This window comes from Mustela nigripes, chromosome 6 (assembly GCF_022355385.1).
Source record: "Mustela nigripes isolate SB6536 chromosome 6, MUSNIG.SB6536, whole genome shotgun sequence".
NCBI classification, from domain to species: Eukaryota; Metazoa; Chordata; class Mammalia; order Carnivora; family Mustelidae; genus Mustela; species Mustela nigripes.
This window is the reverse complement of record NC_081562.1, coordinates 130,990,539-131,015,860: the sequence shown is the minus strand read 5'-3', so window position 1 is coordinate 131,015,860 and position 25,322 is coordinate 130,990,539. Positions and strand designations below refer to the sequence as shown.

At 38.2% G+C, this 25,322-nt stretch overlaps 1 protein-coding gene across 1 annotated transcript in view; it reads right to left on the bottom strand.

The window, feature by feature from the left end:
• The window catches only part of NSUN6 (NOP2/Sun RNA methyltransferase 6), a 62,333-nt gene that overhangs the window by 23,378 nt on the left and 13,633 nt on the right, over nucleotides 1-25,322 (bottom strand). Inside the window, exons 4-8 of the mRNA XM_059405008.1 lie at nucleotides 19,147-19,256; nucleotides 17,177-17,330; nucleotides 8,252-8,333; nucleotides 6,095-6,214; nucleotides 1,999-2,143 (exon numbers count right to left, since the gene is read on the bottom strand). Of these exons, the coding sequence (XP_059260991.1) occupies nucleotides 1,999-2,143; nucleotides 6,095-6,214; nucleotides 8,252-8,333; nucleotides 17,177-17,330; nucleotides 19,147-19,256 (611 nt within the window). The remainder of the gene's footprint in view (nucleotides 1-1,998; nucleotides 2,144-6,094; nucleotides 6,215-8,251; nucleotides 8,334-17,176; nucleotides 17,331-19,146; nucleotides 19,257-25,322) is intronic.

Sequence of the window (25,322 nt, the reverse complement as noted above, 5' to 3'; positions counted from 1 at the left end):
ACACTTGAAACTAATAACACTATCAACTGCACTAAAATAATAAAAATTTAAAATAGCTTATAAATTTTAACAATCACCATTACTACTTTCAGTAATACAAAGACTTTGTCAGACTGCTAGTTGTTCTTTAATATCCATTCTCCTCTTTTCCTAAAGTCATGGGGTTTTTTTGTTATCTTTTTTTGTTTTTTAAAAGATTTTATTTATTTATTTGACAGACAGAGATTACAAGTAGGCAGAGAAGCAGGCTGAGAGAGAAGAGGAAGCAGGCTCCCTGCCAAGCAGAGAGCTCGATGCTCTCCTTGATCCCAGGACCCTGGGCCACCCAGGCACCCTAAAATCATGTTTTGAACTGGGCACATGGCTGTACAGCTAATGAGTATATTTTCCAGCAACCCCCACACTCCCCCACAGTTAAATTGATCAAATGACTAACCTGGCCAGTAGCATGTGAATTCCTAAGGATTCTCACACCCTTTCCCTTCCCCTTAAAAGAAATGAAAAATCTGTCTTGGACCCAGAGATGAAACTACTAGCACCAGAGGCCCACTTCTGTTATGTGAGACCAAAATAAACAAAAACTAAGAAACAAAAAATGCTTCTATCTATTCTAAGCCACTATATTTTGAGTCTCTCAGATACAGGCTATATACGCTAATATAGATCTCCTGCAAGTTGCTGGCTAACTCTTCTGGGTTAACGACCAACTGACCATGAGATGCTGTTCTCATGTCATCAGGCAATTACATCTGACCTATTCCCACCTCCTTCAGAAGATAAATTATAGTCTAGACCTTGCTATTCTGAATAACCCCTATTTTTCTAGGAAGATTTCCATGTGTTTCATTTATTTCTTTATTTCCATGTGGTTTATTAGACATTAGGCAGGTGTCACCAAATAACTTCTCACTTTCCAGAAGTCCCAAAGATACGGTGATGTTCACATTACTACTGATGCATTTTCCATCAAACAAATTGGATCTATTGCCAGACACTCTAGGTTTAATAATCCAAATCAAACTACCACATAGTCTGCAATGAATCATGTCTTAATGAAAAAAAGAGCTAAAGATGACAACCTACGACCATCAGCTAATAGTGATGTGGATGAGTGAAAAAATCAGTGATTGAGTATCCCAAGTCAATTAATGAATGTCTCCCTATAGCACAGAAGGCCAACCTCTAGGATGGCTACTCCTGCATCTTGATTGTTCTTGCCAATCTTAGCCTTTATGCTTTTGAGTATGATTACTCTCTTTAATGTAAAACTTGGTGACCTACCAACAATTTCAGTTAAGTGACAGTAATAGATTATATTGCACTGTCCACTGTTCACTAGTCATCCTTATGAACAAGAGCTTATATATGAGAAAATTAGATGATCTATAAAGGGTTGGGAATCAAAACAATGTCCTCAGGTTTTTAAAATCATCTTTATTCAAATAGCATCTTTAATTTATAAACATTTCAGGGAAACTGATGCCAATTAGTTTGTTAAAATAAGCAAGTTTCTTGAGTATTTCATGAAATCAAATCTGAACAAAGAATGAGAGGAATAGAGGACTTAATAAATGCAATGTTTTATTCCAAGAAAAATCATGTCCCAGGATATGTGACAGATTCTCCCCCCTTCCTAGCTCCACAGCCCCATTCTCTCAAGAAAAATGAAGAAAACAAAATACCTCAAAAATCATAAGCTTGAAAGGCCAATAAGCTTGAGATTTAACAGGAAATTCAGAGAAATACTTAAGACCAAAGAGTCTGACAAAGTCTTGGGGTTTGATTTTATATTATTAAAATCTGACATACATTTTATATATGGGGACTATTTATATGTTCTGGGATAAGATGAAAAGCAAAATGATACCGATTACAGATACCTATCTTAGATCCCTGCCCGTTTCAAGGTCTTATGGATATTTTAGGCTAGAACAGTGACAGCAAAATCTGTTTCCAAAAGCCAATTATAGAAGCTTATAAAGATAAAATTTAACTCACCTTCAGCATCCTTAACCATATCGAGTTTAAGAGCCTTTGTTCCATCAAAGCAAAATGCCTTGATGGAATTCAGCCCTAACAATAAAGCATTCTGTTTTATTTTCTCTACTTTTTTGGATATTTTATCCAGTGCTATTACTTCTCCCTAAAAAACAAACAAAACACACATAAAAATGAGGTGTAAACCCAAAGCAGTCACGACAACTACTAATAATGAGGAAAACTGGTGATAAATTATGGTCTTTCCTACTTTCCTCCCATCCCTAGTTTTAAATCTGAATTCATTAACCAAATGTGTATCAAAGTTACATTAAAATACTTAAGTCTTATCCTTTTAAAAAACCCCATTCTTAGAGCGAGACAAACCAAGAAACAGACTCTTAACTATAAAGAACAAACTTCTGGTTAGGGGAAGCGGGAGTGGGGGTAGGTGAAACAGGGGACGGGGATGAATTCCCTTCATTACTTAAGGCTACTCACTGAGGCTGCACTAGTGTTACCACAAGGGGTGTGTGTGTGTGTCTGTGTGTGTGTGTGTGTGTATGGCTGCATATATGTACAGACTGCATATATTCATACACACATAGAACATAGATACACATACAATATAGGTTTTAACTCTTCCATATGTTTATTGAAAATATAAATTTATTATGTATGTACATATACATGTATGCATGTGAGTGTGCATTATTTTCTTGCTCGTGACACAGTGAATGTTTCAAAAATTGTAATAGTATCAAATACTAATATGCAGGTAATGTGAATTTTCATCAGAAGTCTTTGGATAAAATGATTTGCACTAATGAAAGGGAAAAATTACAATTTCATCTTGACACAGTAAATGTTCCTATTATTTTTTTGCAAGACTGTTTTTACCAATCTTTGGCATTTACAAGATTGCTTGTACCAAACGACCATCCTAAAAACCATCAAATATAGATCAGAAATAGTCATCTGGTAAAGTCCAACATCTGACACTTTGGGGAGTGGGCACACAGATATTACAACTTCTATCAACTGAATCAGAGCAGAAGGGCTCTGCTAAGCCTCACAGAACAGTATTTCTATGCTAGAAAGTCCTACACTTCATGTAGGCAATTTTTCCTTATTTATAAATGAGTACTATAAAAAAAAAAAATGCCAAGTTTCCTAGGTGCCTAAGATTTCCTACCACTGTATAAATCTGAGCTAACTTGGAAAAATATGAATGGATCCACTGTCCCCAGTCTTTTACTGCCTTTGCAATGCTCTTTACCCAGTTTAGATTCCATGCTGTATCTCATTACTCTTATACACATCCTGTGTCTTAGATGTAAGCATGACAAAAAATGCTGCTGTGGTTAAATCCAATTCTTCACCAACTTCACATCCAAACCCAAAAGCTAAAAAATGCCCATCACTATCCCAACAAATTTTACCTTACATTCATGACCACTGTATTCACAGAGCCCATTGTGCAAACTGGAATTACTAGGACGCGTCCATAGCCCATTCTCACTTTCATTTTCCTAGATTAACATTTCATACCCCCCAGCTCTTACTACCTCCTTCCCCATCCCCATTCTCATCTGATGACCTTGCTTCATATTTCACTGAGAAGACCCAAACAACTGAAAGAAACCTTCCTACCTCTTACCACATCGACCGGCCCACCAATATCTGCACCCACGTACTCCAACCCCCTCCTATTTCCAAGGATAAACTGCCACATGCTACCATCTAAAGCCAAGTGTGCATCAGACTGTATCCCATTTCCCCTCCTCAAAGATACAGTTAGCAATTTCCCCTTTTAATGGATCTCTCATTAGCATACAAACATGATCATTTCTCTCATCTTAAAGTATTCCCTGAGTTCATTTCCAACTACTGCCCCATTTCACTGTATTCCTGTAAAAATAACTCCCCCCACCACCCCTGCCAAAGGAGTGATCTTGATTCACTTTCTTGGATTCCTCTCAATCTCAATCCAAGCAAGGATTTCCACTCACCAAAGCTGCTTATGATAAGGTTGCCCATCACCAGCCTGGTGCTAAGCCCACTGGACGCTCCCAGTCCTCAATTTTTGTGTCCCGGCAACAACATCTGACACAGCTGATCTCTCCACTGTCTTTCAATCCCTTTCTTCCCATTGTTTCCAGGGTGTCAGACATACTCCTCTGGTTTTCCTCTGACACGGCTGGTCATTCCTTCTCCTTTCCCCAACCTCTGAATGTTGGCACACAGCACCCATGCGGCTCAGTTTTCTGGCCTCTTCTACTCTCTATTGCCACCCATATCAGTTTTATGGCTTTACATATTATCTCTAAGCTGAAGACTTCCAAATTGCTATTTTATATATTTTTACACTTCCAATCTATATATTTATTTCCAGTCTATACCTCTGTCCTGAACTCTAGGCTCAAATATCCAATTGCCTGCTCAGTATCATCCATTGCAAGTCTAACAGACACTTCAATTTAATATCTCCAAAACTAACTTTCTGACTTGCTCCTCCCATAGTCACCCTTACCCAAAATCTGTAGGAGTCACCCCTGATCACTCTCTCATTTCCATAACCCACATCCAGTGCATCGGCAGCTTCTTACAACTCCACCTTAAACACATCTCCAGAACTTTTTGCCACCTCCATAATGCTTCCCTGAATTACTGTCTCAGACCAGTCACCCCTGCCCTCCTCCAGTCTGTTTTAAAGGCAATAGCTAAAAGGATACTGGAAATAGTAAAGAGGCATATGTCACTCTTCTGTGACTTCCCATCACTCGAGCACAACCAACATCCTGTGAGACCCTACCAACAGCTAGACCCAAACATTCTCCCCCGAGCGTCCCTCTCTCTGTTCTCTTTTCTTCCTCCTGTCTTTCTCACTTTGTCTTTCTTAGCAAAATGCAGCAAAATGCAGAGGTTCCTCCAACAGGTCAGGTGCGCTCCAGCCTCAGAGCAACCACACTTGCTTTTTCTCAAGAGAAAACATGCGTCCCACAGACCTCTATGTTGCTCATCACCTCAAAGTCCTTCCTCAAAAACCATCTTCACAGGGTGTATTTCTCACCACCCTCCTAAACACTGCATACCCACTCCCCTCCACAGCCCCAGTGCCCCTCCCCTTCCTCTCTTGCTCACCAGCGCCCTTACCGCGATCCTACATGCCATAACATGTATTCATTTAGCTTATTATCTGTCTCTTCTTAACTAGAAGGGAAGCTATACGACGAAGACAATTTTGGTCCCAGTGGTTTATTGCTGCATCCCCAGTACTTGGCATATATAAGTACTGTCTGTTTAATCAACCAACCAACCAATTAAAATCTGCCTCCAGATCAAATAGGTGAAGATAATAGTGTGTCTAAGCATTTCAGGAACCATGTAATTTTATGATTTGACACAAGAAGAAAGATAGCATCAACTGGCCCTATTCTTCTTGAGCTGAAGAATCTTAGGTGCAGCACAGAATGGTCACAGTGAGTGACAACGTCACACTGAGTTTTAGACACAAAGTAACCCATAATGAAAGGAAACATACTGTCAAATACATATATGTGGGGGAAAAGCCATAGAATCTGAAATAAAGTCATCCAAGACTTACTATATTTTATGACAATGCAACAAGCTTAATAATTAAGCCATATCATAAGGTTTTTATGAATCTCAAGAAAATGTGTTTGATGTGCACATATCATAATGTACATATATATTATCAATGTATATATTGATACTTCAATATATACTATCAAATTAAGTTTCAGAGGCAGATTTTAGTAGTTTAAGAAGTGTCAAGTCTGATAATCAAGAACATAAAAAAATCTCTTAAGTGTTGCATTTAAATGTAATTTTATGAAGAAGACTTCTACTCTACAAATGTATTAGTAAATTTAGGATTTAAGAAGATCTTCAGATAGTCTTCATAAATGTTAATTATCTACTGAACTCAACATGTGAAGAATGCCATTACTGAACGGTCTTCACTTTGGCCGAATCTGAAATAATTCAGATTATAAATGTCTACATAATGTTCCATAAGTAACATGAGGTTCCACCTTCAACACTGAAACATGTGATATGTTGAGAGTAGTTTTTGCTGTGAAGACAGTCTCACCTGATCATGCATTAATGCTGCAATGTGTGTTGTTTTGCCCCCGGGCGCTGCACACAAATCCAGAATCTTCTCTCCGGGTTGAGGATCTAGAACATGAGCTACTACAGCAGATGGCAAATTCTATTAAAAAAAAAAAAAATCAACTACCAATGATTCTAAGTCCTTTTAAAATTCAGAATAAGAGAACATAAAGAAATCTTTGGAGGTAATCCAATAAAACATCCTCTGTCAGGAATAGGTTTTCTGTAAATATACCAGTGTCAGAAAATTCAGTTTCCAAGAGTATCCTATGATCTCACTGGACATTCATACACGAGACACACACATGCATGATGTATTTCCCCAATTTAACAAAAAAAAGCACATTATTCCCCCCTCAATTCAGCGGTCTCAATATTGTGAAGGCCAAAGCCCTTTCAGAAATATAACAAAGCTCTGGATCTTTTTCTAAGAAAATGTACAAAATTTTGTAATTTCAGGTTCTTCACCATCTAACACCCACTTAAGAATCCTAGTTTTTTTTTTTTTTTTTTAAAGATTTTATTTATTTATTTGACAGACAGAGATCACAAGCAGGCAGAGAGGCAGGCAGAGAGAGAGAGGAGGAAGCAGGCTCCCTGCCGAGCAGAGAGCCCGATGCGGGACTCGATCCCAGGACCCCGAGATCATGACCTGAGCTGAAGGCAGCGGCTTAACCCACTGAGCCACCCAGGCGCCCCAAGAATCCTAGTTTTATGCTACTAATGCCACTCAAAGACATCTGGGTTCCTATCTCCCCACCACTACCACATTTCTGTAGGAGAAAAGTAAAATGTAAGCCAATCTTACTATTTCTGATTGACACCTAGAAATATGAGATTGGACAACTCCTGTATCTACAGCAATAAGCCATATGGCAACCAGTTACATTATACCATTAAATCATTATTAGTTTTTTTTTTTTTTTTAAAGATTTTATTTATGGGGCGCCTGGGTGGCTCAGTGGGTTAAGCCTCTGCCTTCGGCTCAGGTCATGATCCCAGGGGCCTGGGATCGAGTCCCTCATTGGGCTCTCTGCTCAGCAGGGAGCCTGCTTCTCCTCATCTCTCTCTCTGTCTGTCTCTCTGCCTATCTGTGATCTCTCTCTCTGTCAAATAAATAAATAAAATCTTTAAAAAAAAAAGAATTTATTTATTTTTTTGACAGACAGAGATCACAAGTAGGCAGAGAGGTAGGCAGAGAGAGAGAGAAGGAAGCAGGTTCCCTGCTGAGCAGAGAGCTTGATGCGGGACTCGATCCCAGGACCCTGAGATAATGACCTGAGCCACCCAGGTGCCCCTTTTTTTTTTTTTTAAAGATTTTATTTAAATCATTATTAATTTTAAAAAAATCATTATTAGTCTTGATCAAAAAGGATTGCTACTGGGGCGCCTGGGTGGCTCAGTGGGTTAAAGCCTCTGCCTTCAGCTCAGGTCATGATCCCAGGGTCCTGGGATTGAGCCCCACATTGGGCTCTCTGCTCAGTGGGGAGCCTGCTTCCCTCTCTCTCTCTGCCTGCTTCTCTGCCTACTTGTGATCTCTGTCTGTCAAATAAATAAATAAAATCTTTAAAAAAAAAAATGGATTGCTACTCTAGGGTAACAATTTTCCTTAAATAAAACAGAATAATATCCCAAAGTAATGCATTTTTTAAAAAATTTTTTATTTATTTCACAGAGAAAGTACACACAAGGTGGAGGTAGAGGGTGAGAAGCAGATTTCCCACTGAACAGGCAGCCTGATGCAGGACCCTGGGATCATGACCTGAGCCAAAGGCAGATACTTAACTGATGGAGCTACCCAGGTGCCCCTGTAATGCATTGTTTTTAAAGTAATGTATTTTCTAAATTACTTTTCAAGAAAAAGCAGTAGAGGCTAATAAGCAATTAAAACACTTTTGTGCAACAGAAGGTTTCTTTTTTTTTTTTTTAAAGGCTAAAATCAGCTGAGAAAAAGAAGAGAACATGTACAAAGGTTGGGTTTTTTGTTTTGTTTTTGTTTTTCATTTTTACTGCTTTACCAAAGGTAGATCAGAAAAATCACAAAAAGTATGGTAATAGAATAAAAACTTAGATTTGAAATAACTCGCTGAGTTTATGTTTCAATGTCATTAAATATTTTATCCTAACATATACTTGCCTGTAAAAATAAGTAGCTGGGCAGTACATTGTCAAATGAGGGGCTGAGATATATTGGTTCTGTCATTCTTATGCCTATACCTCTGAAAAGTAGAAAAATCAAACATTAGTCTGCATAAATTCCTGAGTCCATACAAATTAAACTTCCAGGAACATACCCACACTGCACAACAAATAAAAGATGTTCTCCCTTTTTAAAAACCTCTTTTACTCAATACCACAATACTTAGGCTATTCCTGTGAATTGTTCATGACTTGTTCCTTGCAATAGAAGGCCATCAGAAAGCTAAAAAGGATAGTTCCATATATTTTTCATTTAGGCACAAAGGAGTTTCTTCAGAGAGTTGAACAACTGAGAAAGGCAAAGAAGTGAATCTTTTTTTTTTTTTAACATAGCTATGCAATTAAAAATACTATTTATGTTAACATAAAGCATTTATTCTTACTTTATTTTTCATGCCAGTATACAGTGTTGTGTTACAGGTGTACAATATTGTGATTCAACATTTCTATATATTACTTTGTGCTCATCTCTTATATACTACATACAAGTATATAAGAGTATACTCATAAGTATACTCTTTTTTTCTTTAAAGATTTATTTATTTTAGGGGTGCCTGGGTGGCTCAGCCATTAAGTCTCTGCCTCAGGTCATGATCCCATGATCCTGGGATCGAGCCCCACATCAGGCTCCCTGCTCTGCAAAGAGCCTGCTTCTCCCTCTCTCACTCCTGCTCGTGTTCCCTCTCTTGCAGTGTCTCTCTCTGTCAAATAAACAAAATCTTTTAAAAAAGAATGTAGTTATTTTAGAGAGAGAAAGAGCACATGCATGCATGAGAGAGGGTGGGGCAGAGGGAAAGGGAGAGAGTCACAAGCAGACTCAGCACCGAGTATGGAGCCTGATGGGGGGCTCGATCTCATGACCCTGAGATCACAACCTGAACTGAAACCAAGAGTCAGATGCTTAATGGACCACACCACAGAAGCACCCCAGGATAAGCACACTCCTAATCCCTTTCACCTATTTCACCCATTCCTACCCACCTCCCCTCTGAGAACCACCAGTTTGTTCTCTACAGATAAAAGTCTGTTTTTTTATTTGTCTTTTTTTCCCCTTCATCCATTTGTTTTGTTTCTTAAATTCCACATATGAGATCATATGGTATTTGTCTTTCTCTAACATCTGAATCTTTATTTGTTGATTCATTCTAATCTTTCTGGTAACAGATTCATGATCACTGTTAACAGCTTTTAATTCAATGAACGTTTTCTGAATGCTTCAGTTTGCAAGGCACTATGCCTAGGTACTTGTATGAAAAATAAAAATATACCTAAGAATCATGCTTTATTCATGTGGATGCAAGCAACCACAAATACACCACACAACTCTCTCATCTCTTTAGAGAGTAACTGCCCAGTACTGACACAAGCCTCAAGATGAGCTTTTCTACCTTTATCCCATGTTAAAAGTGGCAGTGGAACTGATCAGAGCAGGAAGGGCCTGGACCCAGGAGAACATGGTGGCCAATGATTCATTAGCACAAACATTGCCATCTGGGAGTGGCTATCAGAGACCATCACAGGGAAGAGAAAGCACACAAATACTGTTGGCTTATCAGGCCATGCCACTGAGAGCAAGAAAAAAGGGAAATCAACACCATGTTCCAGGGATTAGAGGGGCATAGAAAAAGTGCATTCTGGTAATAAAGGCAAGATTAAGAATCTGGATTTAAAACCAGGTACAGGAGTACAAGCAAGGAAGAGAGTCTGAACAGGGAGAACAAGAACAAACTCCTCCGGTCCAGTACAGTAGATGAGGTCAGAGCTTCTGAACCAGTGTTCGCAGAGAAGCATCTACATGGATGGTTTGCACTCAGCTTTATGTAGGGAGGTGGGCTCATTTTACCCATAATACTCCTGACACCAAATGTGTGGCATTTTCTCTCACGCCAGCTGGGAGTCCTCCACTCCAGTTCAGTCCTGACACAATCTGCCAGGGGTTACTATGAGATGCCATGGGCTCAACAGTTGGATCCGACACAACGAGTGTCACTCCAGATGCCAGTGGCATGTCTGGGCTGCCGTCTGTACTTTCTCCTCAATGGGCTGCAAATTTGGGGGTTTCCACACTGCCCTCCTCGGGTTTGAAAATTCACTAGAACAACTCACAGAACTCAGAACAACACTTACTAGTACGGTTTACCATGGAGAATACAACTTAGAAATGGCCAAAGGAAAGAGATGCACGGGAGAAGGTAAGGGAGAGGTATATGGGTCACCACTCCCCCCGTGCCTGGATGTGTTCACCAACCTGAACCCCACCATCTAGGAGTCTTTATGGAGGTTTCATGACATAGGCATGATTGATTATTTCACTGACCACTGGATATGAACTCAATTTCCAGGCCCTCTCCCCTCCCTAGAGGTTTGGGGGTAGAGCTACAAGTTCCAACATTCTACATACAAGGTTGGTTCCTCCAGCAAGTGCCTTCCAGAAGCTATCAAGGGACCCCCAGCTACCAGTCACCTCATTAGCATATAAAAGACACTCATCACTGCAGAGATTCCAAGGATTTGAGGAGCTGTGAGCCAGAAACCCAAAGAACAAATTATTATTATGCCACAACAGGATCAGTTTACACTGCTCTTTAGATGAAATGATTTCTGTCGATACTCGTGGACTGCAACTGCAGTGGTTAGGACTACGATGTCCACTCGGTTCTAACATCCTTTGTCATACAATAAATGTTAATTCCTTTCTCCTTCTACCCATCCCTTTTATCCTCACTCGTTTGTTTACCACTTGATATGTCTGAATCTATACTTTTAATCAGACTTAGTTAATCAGTTAGTCTTTGGTCCTTGCTCCAGCCAGGATCAAATCTAAACATTTCCCACAAAGTTCCTGCCCCTGACCAGAAAAAATACAAAGGAACCTTCTGAAAAGTCACAGCCTCACATTCAAAAGTCAGTCGTTTGTTGACACAACAGTGCACTCATCTTGATCAACACCTCAGCCCCAGCCCAGTCTGGACCCACTACTGGACACCTTGAATTCCATGACCTGCTCACTCTTTCATAATTTAAATGACTTTCTGACTTGAGGACACTAGTCCTCAGAAAAATACTCAAACGTTAACATTTATATGTCTGCCTTTCTAATCCAGTTCCTACCTAGCGCTTCAAGTTCTATTTCTTTGAGTACTCCTTCTGACCACCATCACAAGTAGTCCATCTTTCCAGTATTCAACTTAAAACAACAAGGAATAATTTAAACGAATTACTGTTCCAGTATGGGATTGTTTCTTTCTTTTTGACTATTTGGGGGGCGGGGAGAATAGGGCAAATTTTATTTTTTAAAATTTTTAAGGTTTTATTTTTATTTATTTGAGAGAGAGCATGGGCATGGGGACCGTACAGGGAGAGGGAGAAGAAGGCTCCCTGCTGAGCAAGGTGCCCAATGCAGGGCTCTATCCCAGGACCCGGGGATGATGACCCGAGCCAAAGGCAGATGCTTGACCAACTAAGCCACCCAGGCACCCCACAAAAAAATCTTTAATAAAAAATAAAACTGTTTTTGTAATATGTATCTCCATATAATAATGCAAAGCACCAGATCTCACATGATAAAAAGGCTGTTAGTAAATTAATCTACCTCTATGAAGTCTACGACTGAACTCCACTGTAATTTAAGAAAACAGAGTGCAAATTTACTAGTTCAATAACAAAGTACCACTAGTAGACATAGTTCTAAAATTTTATAATAAGAAACATGATATATGCATAGCGTTTCTTTGTTATGGAAGCATGCTCTTCCTCATATAGGCAGAAAAAGAAATCCTAAGAGCATACTGAATGCTGAGTTTAAAAGTTGAGTTAAAAAAAAACTGGGGCACCTAGGTGGCTCAGTGGGTTAAAGCCTCTGCCTTAGGCTCATGTTCCTGGGGTCCTGGGATTGAGCCCCGCACTGGGTGCTCTGCTTAGCGGGGAGCCTATTTCCCCCCCTCTCTCTGCCTACTTGTCATCTCTGTCAAATAAATAAATAAAATCTTTAAAAAAAAAAATCAACAACTTTCTGAAAGATGGCTGTCTGCTACTTCTACCAACAAACAGTACTCAGAAAGGTCTGTCAGCAAAGTTACTGGAACTACTACATTGAATAATATAAGAGAATGAAGAGTGGAAGATGGCAGAATAATAAGGATCTGAGCTCACCTCCTACCCCAAACGTAACAGACTGAACAGGACCTAGAAAATGGGTGAAGAGAGCCCTCACAACAAGGGACAACACCAAGATGAGAAGAAGAGGCAAAAATATAGTCTTGCTAAGGCAAAAACTACAACTCTGGAGCATCATTCCACGGTCAGAACAGACCTTAAAGAAAGGTTACCTCCTTGAGGAGAGATTCAAACTCCACATCTGACAACCCAACCCTTAGATAATGCATTAAGAGATGAGCTTCCAAAACATCTGGCCTTAAAAACCAATACAAAGTATGTCCAGGAAAACTACAAAACTGTAAGGAAAAGAAACCCCACTCATAAAGAGCTTGCACAGAAACTCAACCCAGAAACCAGAACAAATGGTTTCAAATCAGATCAAAACCACATCAAAAAGATCAAAAAAGATCAAAAGCTAGATCAAAAAGCACATAGACCATAGGTGAAGTAGGCCTACTTACTAATCTTGGAGCACCTGATGAAGGGGATGGGGGAGGGGAGCCCTCCTGAGGAGTAAGACACTGCTGACAGCCATTTTTGCTATCTTGTTCTGCCCTGCTGATGCTGGAGATGACAGACACCATTTTGAAATTCTCTCTCTATAATGCTACTGCCAGGGTGTACGCCCCACTGAGAGTCCCATACAACCCTGTGCCTCAGAAAAGCCTCGCAGTCTATAAGACTCCATCCACCAGCACACCTGTATCCATCAAGAAAAGGCCTCCAGCTAACTAGGCAGGGGAGGGAAGCCAGCATCACCCAAGAGTGCACCTGCAGCTGTCAAGGGGCTGCCATAAGAGAAGGACACACACAGCCCACTCAGGAGACACCCCTGAAGCACCTGTGTCTGGGTACCAGGGTAAGAGAATTGCACTACTGGGCCCGACAGGACATCACTTATGTAAAAGCCACTCCTTCAGAGCCAGGAGTTGTAGATGAACTACCTAATACACAGAAACACAGAGTTAGGCATAATGAGGAGACAGAAGAATATGTTCCAAACAAAAGAATAACACAAAACATCAGAGAAAGAACTAAACAGAATGGAAATAAACAATTTATCCAATAGAAAGTCCAAAGTAATCGCCATAAAATTGCTCATCAAACTCGGGACAAAAAAGGATAAACACAGTAAGAAATTCAATAAAAAGAAAAGATTAAAAAGTTCCAATCAGAGCTGAAGAATAACAGAAATAAAAATACACTATAGGGAACAAACAGCAGATTAGTAATATAGAAGAACAGGGCAGTGCTCTGGAAAACAAGTAGTAAAAAAAAAAGATCACCCAAACTGAACAAAAAGAAAAAGGAATTTTAACAATGAGAATAGTTTAAGGGACCTGTGAGCTAACATCAGGTGCACTAACATTCCCTGTATAGGAGTCCCCAAAAGAGGAGAGAGATAGAGAAAGGAGCTGAAATTTTATTTGAGAAATAACAGATGAAAACTTCCATCATCTGGCAAAGGAAACAAATGTCCAGATCTAGGGAAAAGAGTATCCCAAAAATGATGAACCCAAAGAGATCCACATCAAGATACATTATAATTAAAGGGTCAAAAATTTAAAATAATGACAGACCTTTAAAAGCAGCAGGAAAAAAACATAGTTATATACATGGGAACCCCCATAAGGCTATCAGCTGATTTCTCAGCACAAACTTTGCAGGCCAGGAGAGAATGAGCGGCACAACACATTCAGAGTGCTTACAATCAACAATACTAAGCAAGGTCATCATTCACAATTGATGATGGAGATAAAGTTTCCCAGAGAAGCAGAAGTTAAAGGAGTTCATCACCCCTGACCTAGTTTTATAATATTAAACAGACTTCTACAAGGAAAGGCCATAACTAGAAATAAAACACATGAAAGAAAAAAATCTAACTGGTAACTATATCTTAACGGTAGTGGATCTACCACTTACAGAGCTAGTCTGAAGGTTAAAAGATAAGAGTAGTAAAGTCAACTATATCTATAATAATTAGTTAAGGAATGCATAAAATAAAAAGATGTAAAATATAATGGCGGCGAGGAGGGGAAAAACGTTTTGGAATGTGTTCATATTTAAACAACCACACATTAAATGGACAGCTATATACATAGGTTACTACAGACAAATCTCATGGTTACTACAAACTGAAAACCTATAATAGGTACACAAAAAATAAAGAGGAAATAATCCAAGCATAACACTAAAATAACCAAATCCCAAGAGAAGAACAGAGGATTACAAAAACATTCAGAAAGCAAACAACAAAATGGCAATAGGTACACATATATCAGTAATTACTTTAAAGGAAAGTGAACTAAACAATCCAAGCAAAACACAAAGCATGAAGGAATGGACCCATCTATAAGCTGACTACAAGAGATTCAAGTCAGAACCAAAGACAAATACAGACTGAAAGTACAGGGTTACAAAAAAATATTCTATGCGAATGAAAATGAAAAGAAAGCAGGGGTAGCAATACATGCAGGACACAAAACAGACTTTAAAACAAAAGCTGTAATAAGAGACAAAGAGCATTACATAATCATAAAGAGAATCATTAATAATAGTAATGATTATAGTAGGGGACTTTAACACCACATTTACATCAGAGGATAGATCACAAAGACAGAAAATAATGCAATAACAGCAAACAACATATCAAACCACATGGACTTGATACATACAGGATATTCAATCCCCAAACAGCAAACAAACAAACAAAAAACAAATGGCAGAATACACATTCTTCTAAACCGCCCATGTAACATTTTCCTGGATAGATCATGTTATGCCACAAAACAAATACTAATTAAACAAGACTGAAATCATATCAAGCTTCTCTTCCTACCACAACAATACGAAACTAGAAATCAATTTTTTTTAAAGATTTTATTTATTTATCTGACAGAGATCACAAGTAGGCAGAGAGGTAGGCAGAGAGCAAGGGGGCCAGTAGCAGGCTTCCCGCTGGGCCCAATGTGGGGCTCGATCCCAGGACCCTGAGATCATGACCTGAGCCGAAGGCAGAGGCTTAACACACTGAGCCACCCAGACACCCCAGAAACTAGAAATCAATTATAAGAAAGTAGAAATTTTAAAATGTAGAAGTTCTACATTAAAAAATGTAGAATTTCTACATTAAAAAATGTAGAAATCCACCACAGGAAGAAACAAGTCCACAGATAAATGAATGGATTAAGAAAATGTGGTACACACCCACACATACACACACACAAAGGAATATTAGTCATAAGAATAATATTTTGCCAACATGACAACATAGACTGTCCCAGAGAGTATTATGCTAAGTGAAGTAAGTCAGACAAAGACAAATACCATATGATTTCACTTATATGTGGAATCTAAAAAACAAATGAACAAACAAAACAAACAGAAACATAGACACCGAGATCTGATGGGTGCTACAGAGAAGGGTTGGGGTAACGAATAAGGTGAAAAAGACTAACTTTCCAGTTATAAATGAGTTACGGGGACTAAATAAATTATAAACAAGATGAAATAAGTTATCAAGACAACACGGGGATGTAAGGTACATCACAGGAAATATAGTTAATAATATTGTTAACTTTGTATAACCACAGATGGTAATGCCTTATTGTGGTGACCACTTCCTAATGCATATGAATATTGAATCACTGTATTGTACACCTGAAATACAGTATTATATATCAATTATAATTCAGGAAAAAAAAAATCAAGCCAGTCACAAAAAAAGAGAGGGTGAAGAGTGTACCACTAATAGCAGAACCAAAGAAGGAAGTCAAAATGTCAATTTTCTATTACAGACCTAAAGATAAACAGAACATATATAAGCTTTATCTTTATATTCATAAAATCTGAGGAAAATAAAATCTTTGCTCTTGGCCACTTGGAAAGTACTGCTATCCACAGTTAGTTAATCCAATAATCTGTCTCTTCAAAGGAATTAATTTCAACTATAAACCCAGACTGCTGCAACATGAAAACTGTCCCAGGAATCAGGGATGTAGTCCAGTTCTGCACAGATAAATTCAGTTTTCAGCACATCTACATCAGCTGTCAATGGTGGAGTAATGGAGCTGTCCACACAACTCCTTTAACAGACTGAAAATATGAAGCAAAATGACTCTGGATCGCCAACAGATTTAATTTATTTAGAATCAGTAGCAACTCAGGATGATTTAAAACTGTTTTTTAATTTGGTTTGAGTAAATCCAAATGTTCTTTTTTTAAAAAAAAAGATTCGAAAGAGAGCATGTGGGAGCATGAGCCAGGAAGGGGCAGAGAAAGATCTAAAACAGACTCCACACTGAGCGTGGAGCCTGAAATGGGGACCGATCCCACAACCATGAGATCATGACCTGAGCTGAAATCAAGAGTTGGACGCTCAACCGACTGAGCTACCCAGGCACCCCAGATTCATGTATTAATTCTTGACCACAGTAGCCATGTGACTCCTGGCTTTCTGATAAAAAAAATTTTTTTAATAAAAACCTCAATTTGAAATTTAATTTAAAAACTTTAATTTAAACATTTACTTTTACCCAAAAGTAATTTTTCAAAAAAACATGGAAATAGGCATTGAGCAATTATTTTCCAGTCAAATTGATACCAAAAAATTTTATAGTGCAATTAGATATATTTTTACATTGTTTTTATTTTCCTCAAACCACCAGAAAGAATGCATATTTCCCCCAAATATTTGATGACATACTTTAGTTCAGGTACTCCACTGAAGATTTCTTTGCGGCTTAGTTCAGAAATCCCATTTCCAAGAAATACTTTTGTTCCATCAAATTCTTTGGCTCCTTTTTTGCATTTGCCTTTAATATCAGAGTATATAGAAATAACATCTCCAGCTTTCATAACTAAGAAAAAAGAAAAGCGACTTATACTAATTAGACCGTATTTTGGTAGAAGAATAGTGAAAATTCTTTAAGCTAAACTCGGGACGTCTAAGGGCATCAACAGTGGGCATGAAGAGGACTAAACTGGCTCATTATCTCAAAATAACCCCTTATACTTTTAAATGTTCATAATCTATCTAATGGGAGATTATTTTTCTAGGAGAACAAAAAAATACAAGTTTCAAAACATCATATCTAAATTGGAACCCTTTGGCAAAGCAGAAAATGAAGGATATTTAATATTTAAATTGTTTTTTCCAAACCTAACATTCCCTAAACAATTTCATGTAAGTTTTGGTATCTTTGGCTCACTCCTCAAAGTTCTAAGTTTTCTTTAAAAAGATTCATCAAAAATGTACACTAAAATCCCTCAAAGAAAATAACCCTGTTGTTATTTCTCTGGTTTTCTATTATAGAAATTAAGGCAGAGACTTTAATGATAAGTACATTCATATATATGTCTATGTGTATGTATGTATATACATGAGTGTGTGTATACATAGGAACATGTACCTACGTGTGTGTGTATACATATATATATATATATATATATGTATGTACATTACTCAGAACACCTTGAAACTACACAGCATATGGAGTTGATTCTTATGGCTGATTAAGTTTATGTTTTGTATCCATTTCATTAAATGATTTTCAGTAACCAATCCCACTGACTTTAATAATGGGAAACTCAATTCCACTTTCATGTTCTTAGACATAGCCTGTCATAAATTTGTCTAGCCCATTAACTTGGGAACAGTAGTGAGCAATCTGTCAACTAGGGCATTCGAAGGACTCTTCAAATCACATAGATCAAACGTCAATGAACTTTTCCTACAAAGGGCAAGTGAATTCCTTGGGCTTTGTGACCCACATAAGGTCTCTTGGCATATTCTTTGTATTTTTGTAAAACAATCTTTTCAAAATGGAAAACCCATTTTCAGCTGTGAGTCATGCAAAAACAGACATGGGCCAGACTTGGCCAGTAGTTTAGCACAACCTAATATAGGTCAAATTGTTCGTTTCACAGATAAAATAACTTAAGTCCACAGACCGAATAACTTTTGAAAAGATCAAAACCCATGTGGCTTGACTTCAAGCCCAATAAATTAAGACTGAACCACAGTGACTAGCTTATTAAGCACATGTCATCAACTGAGTGAGTAAATTAAGAATACTGGCTTTTATTCCAATATTAAGATCCCAAGTTCTAAAGGTTATCCTCACAAATAACGGAAGTCTGAGGGCAATGGAGTTAAGACTACAAAATAAAATTTCACTGACATCTTACACTCTATTAATCAGTAATGATCCTATAAACATCATCTCACACACTCTTTTATGGAAAAAAAAATGGCAAAAAAACATATACAGATGCCCAATTTGTTAGACCATATCAGATAAATCTCTTTCGAGCTATCCCAAATGTAAAACTTGGAAAATATCTGATAAAAGTAAATTTGAAATGCATCTGAATGATAGTTTCATACGTTTTCCACTTGATAATGTATACAGATTTTAAAGAATCTTTTCTTGTACAGGGAGGCTGAAACACTGCACTTACTTTTTTTTTCTTTTCCTTTAAAGACCCTATTCATTTACTTGACAGACAGAAATCACAAGTAGGCAGAGAGGCAGGCAGAGAGAGAGGAGGAAGCAGGCTCCCTGCTGAGCAGAGAGCCCGAAGCGGGGCTCAATCCCAGGACCCCGGGACCTCGACCTGAGCCGAAGGCAGAGGCTTTAACCCACTGAGCCACCCAGGCGCCCCTGCACTTACATTTTGAAGCTGACACAATTCCTGGAACATAGACGTGGGCTCCTCTTAACACTGCATTGCCACATTGTGCTCCAACAATTGCTTCACAATGTTGTTTTTTTATATTCTTCCTAGAGAAGTAAGATGAGCAATTTTGACAGAGTAATACACCTCCAACCCCCACTGAACTTTTTAATGTTTCAATCTAAACCCTAAATAACCCCTTTACTCCTGACTGTCCCAAGATCATGCCACGAATGAATAAATAAGAAAAAGAAGTTGAAAAAAAGGATAAATATAGAGGAAGTGGTTTAGAGAGGGGAATGGAGCACACTTGAGAAAAGAAAAAGTAGAGCTCTATCTGGTAGAAAGCAATAAAGTATCACCAAAAACTGCTTAATAATTCAAAGAGCACCAGTTTCCATGGTGGATTTAGAAGGGAAAAATAAGGTCCTTATCTTCAAAGACTGAAAGAGACAATATAAACATTTCTAAATGGTATATTGCTGCATGGTCAACTAGTCATTTTTTAAACCAGAGGATTTTATTCTTCCTTTACTGTCCAACTTTTTTGTTTTCCAATTTCTCACCTTCTATTCATTCCATTAGACCACTAACATCTGAGTATTACTTCTAATTCACAGAAAAGATGTTTTCAAAAGTCAGGGGATGCCTACGTGATCAGCCCTGAATAAAGACCTTAAGCACTGAGTCTCTTATGCATGTCCGTGCTGGCAATATTGCACGTGTTGTCACATCTCCTTGCTGCGGCAAAGAAGTGAGTCCTCTCTTTCTTCCATGATCTCCAGATGGTCAAATCTCACAGAGCTTCTCGGTTTTATACCACTTGTTTCTCATGTTCTACCTGCTCATTCCCTATCTACTTCTTAAAGAGGTCCATTCCCCCAAGTTCCAAAACATGCTGCATCTCTTCTCACCTCGGATTCTACTCTCAGCGATCTCAGACTTTCAATAATCACTTACAAAAATGACCTATGTGTTCTCATGCTTGGCCCTTCTAGACTTTGAATTGGTATTTCTAATCACCCACTACCATGTGTATGTGTATGTAGGCTATGTGTATGTAGGTTTCTCGTGGTTACTTCCAACTCAGCAAGTCCTAAACAATGTTACCTTTCCCCTGACCCTCCATCTTTGGCACATCCCAAATCTTTCCATCGTTCCGTTGCCAATCTTGAACTAAGTGTTGTCATCTGCCTCGATAACCAAACTGGAAGCCTCAACGTCTTCCTAAATCCTCAAACGTAATACTTGCAGTGTTACCAAATCACACCACCCCTAATTCTCTGATAGGTCTTCCAGAACCAGCCTCCAACATCAGACATCTATCAGCTTCTAACTTGATCATTGAAATAACTTCTTGCCTTTTTTACCTTTAACAGTTTTCAGATCTTTATGTCTTTGGTGTTCTGCAGTTTCATTCTGAGGTAGACATGGAATTATTTTTACTTTTGGCTTTAGACTCATTATACTTTTTTTTTCTTAAGATTTTATTTATTTTCAAGGGCTGGGGAATAGGAGTATGAGTCAGTCCCAAGCAGACTCAGAGCTAAGCTTAAAGCCCGAACTGGGGCTTGATCCCATGACCTCATGACCGTGACCTAAGCTGAAAACAAGTCAGATGCTCAATCGACTGCACCAACCAGGTGCCCCCAGACTCACTGTACTTCTTAAATCAATTGTGGAAAATTCTTAGTCATTAAATTTCTGAATGCTGTCTCTCATTACTTCTATTCTCTACATTTGCAACCTATTAGAAATATGAAGTATCTTTCCATTCTGTTTTTTACTCGATTCAACTTCACATTTTTATTTATCAATCTCTGCTGCATTCCAGATCATTTCCCATGGGTCTTCTACTTCAATAATTCTCCATCAGTTGGGTCTAAGGTACAATTTAACTCACTGAACAGATTTTTTATTTTAATGATGATATTCTTATTTCTAGACTTTTTTTCAATTCTATTCCTTTCCTCTTGGGATCTTTACACTTTAGATTCTGCTTCTGTTCTTAATCATTTTAAGAAATTTGATTTTAAAGTCTCTACTAGATAGCTCTAATCTGCTAAAGTTTGGGGGGAAATCTGATACTTCAATTTGTGGCTTATGCTCTCACTTATGGTGGTTTGAATCCTCATGTAGCTTTCAACCTCGTGTAGCCTGGATAGAATGTGTGCCTCTCGAAAGCAGTTTTGCCTGGCTTTTGCCAAGCACCTGAGGAACTGGCTTGGGATTAAGTTTTTAAATTAATTTCCCAGATTTTTGGTTTTAAGACCACTTAGGTAGCATGACTTTGAATTCCAAATCTTTATAAAGCATGGAACCATAGTTTCACATTCACAGATCTGTCTTCTTCAACCCAAACCGCAAGACAAGAGAGATCTAAGAGTGCCTGGGTGACTCCATTGGTTAAGCAGCTGCCTTCAGCTCAGGTCATGATCTCGGGGTCCTCAGATCAACTCTATATCAGGCTGCCTGCTCAGCAAGGAGTCTGCTTCTCCCTCTCCCTCTGTCCCCCTCTCTCCCTCTAATAGATAAGTAAACCTGTTTAAAAAGATGAGAGATCTAACTCCTTAATTATTGTCTTGCACTGACTTCTGGATATGTCTCACCTTATCTCCTATATTAAAAGGAAAACCTCTAAATGTAGAAGACCAACCACTTCCTCTCCCCCATCTCCCAAACCCCGAACATTCACTCACAGGCTTACTGTTCTGCTTTCAGTTACTCTTCATTCTAACCCCTGAATATCCACTTACATGGTCAATCACTCAGTTGTGCATTTTATTGCCTTATTTTTTATTTAGTATTCCTAGGTGTATGCAAGTAGAAACATTTTTAGATATCTAGGTTACCAAATTGTTGGAAATAAAACACTCTAAAATGATTTCCTAATTGGTTTCCAGTCTTATAATTTTTCTTTTAAACTTTTTTCACTGTAACCCATAGAAATGCACTTAATATCACAACTCAGGACATATGTGTGTATATATGTATACACATATATATTTATACACATATTTATATCAAACATTTTATGAAACACAATCCGTATATGCAGTACAATAGGATACCTTATGAAATATCCCATTTCTTTTTTAAAATGCTTTAAAAAAAAGGACATTAAATTGATTTTACAACCTTCTAATGGATCATGACCTCCATGTGATTGAAAAAAATAGCTTTATGCTACTATCAGTATTCTTTGGTTCCTATGTTCTAAGCAAAAAACTAAACATTCTTGGGGCACCTGGGTGGCTCAGTGGATTAAAGCCTCTGCCTTCTGCTCAGGTCATGAGCAGATCCCAGGTCCTGGGATCAAGCCCCGCATTGGGCTCTCTGCTCAGTGGGGAGACTGCTTCCTCCTCCCTCTCTCTGCCTGCCTCTCTGCCTACTTGTGATCTCTGTCTGTCAAATAAATAAGGTCTTTAAAAAAAAAATAAAACTAAACATTCCTTAATTAAAAAAAAAGAAAATCTTTTACATTTCACAGCTGGCCTCTCCCAACTTCTTCAACCTCACCGTTTCACCACCCTCTCTGAAAAAGCAACTAAAGAGCCAAACTTGATCACTTTGACACGAGCCAACTTGTATTTTCGGGCGTCGGTACTTCTGCTTTCTCTCCACCTCCCATAACCTTGGCCATCTTACCCCACCAGCCTAATGCCTAAACACGATTCAAGGCTCAAATGAAATAATAACTACTCGAAAATCTTTACCAACTTCCTTTCACTCCATCCTTCCTATTCTGTGCTCTGATACTTTATTAATACCTTCACTGCAGCACTTTTAACAATCCTGATTCATACAAAGGTTTCCTGTTGTTAAACCAATCAACTGCATTTCATTCATCTTTGTAACACCCTTGGGTCTTAGACATAGCACCAATCCGAAAAATGTCTTGGGATATAGAACCTTGCAGTTTTAAGCAGAATGTTTTTATGGGAATAACCATTTCATGGAGATGACAGAAAGACGGGCTACAGAAAAAAAGAGTTAACATAGCAGTCCTGAATTACTGTCCTTTCTTTGGACAGCACTGTCCAAAGGTTGTCCCTGCATTGTATAAGACTGGTCCCTGGCTGCCATCTGGCAACTCAGATTTCAGAAGGATACCCACTATTCACTGATGAGAATAGCTCACTATGCTTAAATCATCTGTACAAATATTACGGTTACAGCCAACAATGACTTTCCTTCTGAGAGGCCAGAATGTGGGCATGTGCCAGGTGTGGAGTGCTTACATGACCAGATGCAAATAAAATCCTGGACGCGAGTTGCTAATGAATTTCCCTGGCTGGCAACATCTTACAGTTTGTCAAGCCTGTTCCTGAGGGAATTAAGTGTTTCCTGTGTGACTCCATCAGAAGAGAATTCTGTAAGCTTTCAACTGGTTCTCCCTGTACTTTTTCCCAGGTGCCCCCTCCCTTTGCTGATTCTGCTTCAGATTACTTCACTGTAATAAATTACAGTCACAAGTACTACTATATGCTGAATCCTATGAGTCGTCCTAGAGTCATCAAGCCAGGGAGTGGTCTTGGGGATCCCTCAACACTAGGACTAATTGTATAAAAACATAAGATCCCAAATATGCAAGTATCAAGGTATAATTCAGCTTTGCTAAAGGGGAAAGTTTGAGGCAGCATAGATAAAGGGAAATGTGAGTTGATGCAGGGCCATAACACATGCTAAAAGTTTATTTTTTTATTGCAATATTTATATATAAAGAAGTAAACATTAAAGAAAGAGGGCCTTCTGATAGTACAGTAATATAGATGGGAGGGAAAAATCATATGAAGGTAGTCAAATTAAGAAAAAAACTAGTAAAATAGCTTTAAAAAATGAGGTGTCTACAAATTAAAGAGTGGGATTATGAGAATGTCCCACTAAAATACATATAAAAATATAAACTTACCCATTTGGCGCTTTTTTTTTTAAGATTTTATTTATTTGAGACAGAGTGTGAGAGAGAAAGCTCTCATTCGAGCACAAGCAGGGGGAGTGGAAGAAGCAGACTCCCCACTAAACAGGGAGCCTGACATGGGGCTCAATCCTGGGACCCTGGGTTCAGGACCTGAACCAAAGGCAGACACATAACCAACCAAGCCACCCAGGCGCCCCTCAATTTGGCATTTTACTGCACATATTGGCAACTCTACACCAATAGGAGATAATGATTATAATTTTAAGATGTTGTATATTATTGCATGCCAACAAATATTTCTTTTTCGGCAGGCCTGCCATCTGTACTAAATCAACCATTTTTGTGCAATTACTTGAACATTCTATTGCATTTACCGTATTATTTCATATACACAAACAGCAATTGAAATATTAAAGTGCTGATACTAGCAAGAATGATGAAAGATGGAAATCAAGCAGGCTCAGAGAGACGAATACAGCCTCATGTGGATCTCAAGAGAATTATGCTACTGGATTAGTTATTCATTGCAAAGGAAAAAAAGAAAATTTTCTGACCTGTTGAAAATATTTTGCTGAGATTTTTGTCAAAAAGGGAGGTACACTAATTTAAAAAAAATGTAGAGATCTTTAAAAATTATGAATTGAATGTTGACCTAAAAAATTCTACTAGTATAAACTCAGTCTTTAGAAAATGAGAAGAGAAGCCTGGCATTCAATTTTCTCCTAAGTTTCTCAAATAATGTTGACATTGATACTGTCAAATTCAACACTACAGCCTTATGTTCAATCTCATGACATTACCAATGATAAAACCTGAAGCAATGTTAAAACAGATTTAATCAGCATATTAAGTATCATATTAAGTAAACTGAGGGAACCAGAATTTATGGTGAGAAATTACTTTTAAAATTATTAATTATCTACAAATACAGTTTCACCTCTATTCGGTATTTTAAATAATTATAGGATATTGAGTATACAGTAAAAGATCAGTAAAAGACAGAGTGTATTTCTTTTTCTCAAGTCTGTACAAAGGAAGAAAGAAACAACGATTTGAGAAGGGCATGCCATTTATAATAAAACTGACCAACACCTATTTTTCCATTGAGGAGGAGTAACTGTCTGACACAGAAATTTGGATCAAACCTAGTTCCTCGACAGGGTATAAATGTCTCTGAAAAAAAAAATCTCACGGAGGCCTAATCAAATATCTATTACTTAGAACCTGGACCGGGGGGGGGGGGGGGAGATTC